At 54.4% G+C, this 5470-nt stretch overlaps 1 protein-coding gene across 1 annotated transcript; it reads right to left on the reverse strand.

Annotated features, from left to right (window-relative positions):
* Window positions 1–2401: 2401 nt before the first annotated feature.
* On the reverse strand, window positions 2402–3778 carry PRR30 (proline rich 30). The gene has a single exon (XM_007971169.3). The coding sequence runs from the start codon at window positions 3690–3692 to the stop codon at window positions 2454–2456; it is 1239 nt and encodes a 412-aa protein (XP_007969360.3). The 5' UTR covers window positions 3693–3778; the 3' UTR covers window positions 2402–2453.
* Window positions 3779–5470: the final 1692 nt, after the last annotated feature.

Consider the following 5470-nt stretch of genomic DNA (forward strand, 5'->3'; position numbering starts at 1 on the left):
TCCCTCCGCGCAGGCGCAGGAGCGCCGACACGAGTCAGCACTAGCCGGTGGGGCCGCCTTCCCCGGGGCGGGGCTTCGGTTCTCCACCCCTGCCGCGGAGGCACAGTCGCCCAGCACCGACTTCGCCATCTTTGTGCGGGGCGCCCCGGGGCGCGGAGGAGGTGGAGCCAGTGGAGGTTGATGAGGGTCAACCTTTAATAAAGAAATCCGACTCACGCCTGTAATCCCAGCACTTTGGGAGGCCGAGGCGGGCAGATCACAAGTTCAGAAGTTCGAGACCAACCTGACCAACATGGAGAAATCCCGTCTGTACCAAAAATACAAAGGTGTGGTAGCATGCGCCTGTGGTGGCGTTCGCCTGTAATCCCAGCTACTCGGGGGCCTGAGGCAGGAGAATTACTTGCACCCGGGAGATAGAGGTTGCAGTGAGACGAGATCACGCCGTTGCCATTGCACTCCAGCCTGGGCAGCAAGCAACAAGAGTGAAGCTCCGTCTCAAAAAAAAAAAAAAAAATCCTCTGCCAGGCACAGTGGCTCATGCCGGTAATCCCCCTGTAATCCCAACACTTTCAGACAGTCCGAGAGAGGAGGATGGCTTGAGCCTGGGCTTTCCAGACCAGCCTGGACAACATGGGAAGACTCCGTCTCTACAAAATATTTAAAAATTAGCCAAACGTCATGGCACCTGTGGGCCCAGCTGCCCAGGAGGCTCAGGCGGGAGGATGACTTGAGACTGGGAGGTCAAGGCTGCAGTGAGCTCGACCACTATGCTCGACCACCAGTGATGTCACCACTGCACTCCAGCCCCTAGGTGACAGAGCTAGACCCTGTCTCTCACACACACGAAATCCTTGAATTAGGACTGTTCCCACTTGGTGAGTGATACGCCAACTCCTGGAGCACAGACCTTTGCAGCTTACCCCAGAGAGGAAGTGATTTGCCGGAGGGCACACACCAGAAACCACCGGGGTCTCTTGCTTCTTAATGGAGGCAGCATGAACTTAAAAATAAACCTGACTTCAAATGCTGAATCCACTGCTTTCTCGTATGGGGACGCCTCTGTCATCCTTAACTCCTATCCCCCACTTTTGGCAGGGGTAGTGTCCGCCATTCCCTTTCTCAAGGCTTCACACTCCTGGGCCGGTGGCTTGGTGGGTGGCCAGCTGCTTTGCTGGCCTCAGCAGGGCAGGTATCTTCTGCGCCTGACACTCCATCCTCCCTCGGATTTGTGACCTTTGTGCACTCTTGAGAGTGAGCACAAGGGATGTCCTTCCCTGAAAGGAGACACCCCTCCTGCATTCTGATTAACTAAGGTGCACCCAGAGGAGTAGTACAGTGGCTTCATCTTTGGTGATGCTAGTATCTGTACCACAGAGTTACATTAGATGTGTGAAGGGCGTGGCCAAGCTGTCTGCATATCTTAAGTCCCCAGGCCTTGTGGGTCCCTTGTCCTCCTTGGATACATGGCACCTGCTCTTTCTGGCCTCTCTGTTTCCTTTGACACCATCCTCCACAGTCTTTTTTCTTTTATTTTTTGAGACGGAGTTTCGCTCTGTTGCCCAGGATGGAGTGCAGTGGCCTGATCTCAGCTCACTGCAACCTCGCCTCCCAGGTTCAAGTGATTCTCCTGCCTCAGCCTCCTGAGTAGTTGGAACTACAGGCGCCTGCCACCACGCCCGGCTAATTTTTGTATTTTTAGTGGAGACGGAGTTTTACCATCTTGGCCAGGCTGGTCTCGTACTCCTGACCTTAAATGATATGCCCACCTTGGCCTCCCAAAGTGCTGTGATTACACACTTGAGCCACCACACCCTGCCCTTTTTTTTTTTTTTTTTTTTTGAGATGGGGTCTCTGTCACCTAGGCTGGAGTGCAATGGCATGATATAGCTCATTGTAGCCTTGAACTCCTGGACTCAAGTGATCCTCCCACTTCAGCCTCTTGAGTAGCTTGAGTAGCTGGTAGTACAGGCACACCCCACCATACTCAGCTGATTTTTTTATATTTTTATTTTTGGAGAGACAGGGTCTTGCTATGTTGCCCAGGCTGGTCTCAAACTCCTGGCTTCAAGCGATCCTCCTACCTCAGCCTCCCAGTGTGTTGGGATTATAGGCGTGAACCACCCCCTCCCCGCCACCAAGGGTCTTGTTGGAGACTGGCACTCCTGTAGTTATAGCCACCTATTCTGTGGACTCAGCAGGACACAAACAAGTTTCACAGGGTCAGATTTTATTAGCTACACAGAGGGCTGAATGGGGTCTTGGTGCCCTTGGTCCTCTTCAGCCTGGAGACAGCAGACTCCACAAGGGGCTCCCAGGGTTCAGAGCAGGAGAACACACCTGACTTCCTGCCAGCCAGCCCTTCAGGGTGTCTCGGGGACTCCCCGAGATCTGGGGCCTGGTTGGGAGGGTGGGGTTTGGAGGGGGTGTTCCAGGGGGCCTCCATGGCTCTGGAACTAAACTGATGACTTTTGGAGAATGAGCTCCAGAGAAACTGGCCTCTTTGGGGCAGGGCAAGGCCTGGGCTTCGGGGAGGTAGTGGCCTGTTTTGGTGCCCGAGGTGGAGGCCCGGAGAAACATCGTGGAGAGTTTGGTGATTGAAGGCCTGCAGACCTGAAGCTCCTGGTCTGGGAGGGTGTGCCTGGGGCTGAGTTGGCCCGGGCCTGAGCTGCTGGAGGCTGAAATGCTGGCGATGGATGCCCACAGGCCTGAGGATCCTTGCCCTGAGGCCCTACTTCCTTCGGCCTTTTTTCTGGCAGCAGATGCAAGGCCCTGGCCTGGCCCTGGGGCAGGCGGAGGCCGAAGCCGATGCCTATCCGGAGTGGCCCAGATTCCTGGCCTTCCACACAGGGCAGTAGTTGGGGGAAGGCAAGCAGCCGGGGTCCAGTCCTGTACTTGGGGAGGGGGCAGGAGGGGCTGCGGGGCCGGAGGCACACCAGGCATATAGGATACTCCACGACTGGGGCCTGGCCGGTTCTGCCTAGCCACAGGTGCTGCAAAAGCAGGAGCCGAAGGTCGTGTGCGATGCGGCGGTGCCCCAGCTGGACCACCAGGGCCTGGGCCAGGGCCCCTGGGTCCCTGAACTGTGCAGGATCCTTCTCGCTTGGCACGCATCTCTCCACTACCCCAGGGGACCCGGACCCGGTGTCCCTGTACTGATGCCAGCGCCATGTCTGCCTGTTAGAGTGGAGCCTTTGAGAAGGTGGACTTGGGCCTGGGGAAGTGAGCATGGAGCTATGCAGGTCCTCGGGGTGGGAAGGAGACTGGCAAGGTGAGTGGGGAAGGGAGGAGTTCTGGGGCTGGGAGGGAGCGAAGGAAGGGGTCAGAGGAGGAGAGGGGTACAGCCAGTGGTTGGAGGGAGACGATGCACGTGGATTGGGGAGAGAGAGGTAGTTCTGGTGAAAGAAAGTGGGGGAACTTGGGAGAGAGGGAGAATAGGGATGTGGCACAAAGTCAGAATTTGGGTCACAAGAGCCAAATTGGAAGCCAGGAGAGGGGGATGCTGGTGGAGGGGAGGAAGGATGATGGGACTGAGTGGAAAAGAACGGTGGGTGAGAGGGACGGAGGGACTGATGGGCAGAGAGAGGCTGTAGGTTGTGAGGAGAGGAGTCCACAAGTTGTGAGAAGCCCCAAGGGGGGCACCCGGGGAGCACTGAGGTCTGTGGCAGAACCTGGTCCTTGTTTTGAGGCAACATCGCCTTGAATCCAGAAGAAACTGGGGCAACAAGACTAGGTATGAGAGAACTGGCAGAGTCAGGACCAGTATCTCTGAGGTCAGCTGTGCCTGAGAAATCAAGGCCACCTTCTGTGCGCAGAGCTTGGCTCCAGCCTGGTGTGGGTGCAGGTGCTAGTGGCAGGCCAAGGGGACACCCAGACCTCCAGCACCAGGCTCTCTGGGTGTTCAGGCATGAGCATGAACCTAAGCTTGGCTTCTCACTTCTTTGCAGTCAGCCATTGATGAGGGATGTGTGGGGATGGAGAATCACAGCTGCCTCTTGAGAGCGGAGGGGCAGCAGCGATTATCTGGGCGGGTCAGAGAGGAAGACAAAGCCCATAGGACCTGGAGAGAAAAGACAGAACCCAAGACACTGAGAGAATTGGTCCATTTCTGGCTCTGCCTCATGTCCCTAGTTCCAAGCTGAACTCACCAAGACTTTAAATCCATGTCACCTTTGGGATCAAAAGAGCTGGCAAAATGCTCCAGGGAAGATGAGAAGTGGGGAGGAGAGGAATAAGGAGGAAGGGAGGGTAGGATGGATTGGAGGAGGGGTTTGGGGGCTAGGGGCTGAGATAGAAACAGGAATTAAGGGTGTTCTGGTGCCGGGAGCTCTTACCAATGAGAATTCCTCTGGGCTGTGTTTCACAGGCACTTCAGCATTGAGCGGACCTGGGAGAGAGGAGCAGAGTCACCAAATGGTGGATACACCTTTCTCTGTCCCCAGCATCTAACACTAAACGCACTGTGACCCGGGTTTCTGTCTGAGCCGTGAGTTTTGCCCTCAGTCCTCCTTCAGTCATTTGGAGGCCTGTGGTATAGGTTTTTATTCTCCTAATCCTGACTCAGGGGTTCTGCAAGCATCCTAGTGTCCTGCCACTCTGGTTCCTCTGACCCCTTGTTGCCCCTAGTGCTGACGTCTTCTAGCTCACCCTGGCCCAGATAGAGATGGCTCATTACACCCAGCAGCAGAAGGAATGGGGCCAGCTGGTAAAAGCCTCTGGGAGACTGGACTTTGTCTAAGAGGTGGCACCAGGGTTGCCGCCCCCAATGGGAGCTGGGGTCCCCATTCCCTGAGTTCAGTTCTCCCTGGCAGCATGTGGGTATGTCACAAAGGTCAGGTGCTGACATCATAGAATCTCCTCCTTGAGGCTCTGGGACCTTCTTCCAGAGATCATCCAAAGGCTGGCCCTTGATAACGCTGTGAGGCAGGCAGAATTCTTCAGTGCACTCAGTTTCTCCTTCAAGACCCAGCCCCCACCTCTACTCTTGGCCTATGCACTTTACAGCTCCAACCAGCTCCTTCATCCATTGCTCTCCCCACTCAACACAGCCTGTCTGGGCTGAGCTCATGCACCACACCTTTCTCCCCCTTGGGATATACCTATTATATGTTTTAATAACTATTTTCTTAACTGCTTTATTGGGATATAATTCACATACCATACAATCTACCCATTTAAAATGTACCATTCGATGTCTTCTAGTATATTCACAGGGGTGTAGAACCATCTCCACAATCTAGTTGTAGAATATTTTTGTCCCCCCAAAAATAAGTCCTGTACCCATTAGCAGTTGGTCCCCACTCTTCCCCCAGCCTCTGGAAACCACCAATCTACTCTGTTTCTATAGGTTTTCATATTCTAGACATTTCATATACGTGGAATTATACAATATATGGTCTTTTGTTGACTTCTTTTAACATGTTTGCAAAGTTCATTCTTGTTGTAGCATGTATCATTGCTTTATTCCTTTTTA

This window comes from Chlorocebus sabaeus, chromosome 14 (genome assembly GCF_047675955.1).
Source record: "Chlorocebus sabaeus isolate Y175 chromosome 14, mChlSab1.0.hap1, whole genome shotgun sequence".
In the NCBI taxonomy this organism is placed as follows: domain Eukaryota; kingdom Metazoa; phylum Chordata; class Mammalia; order Primates; family Cercopithecidae; genus Chlorocebus; species Chlorocebus sabaeus.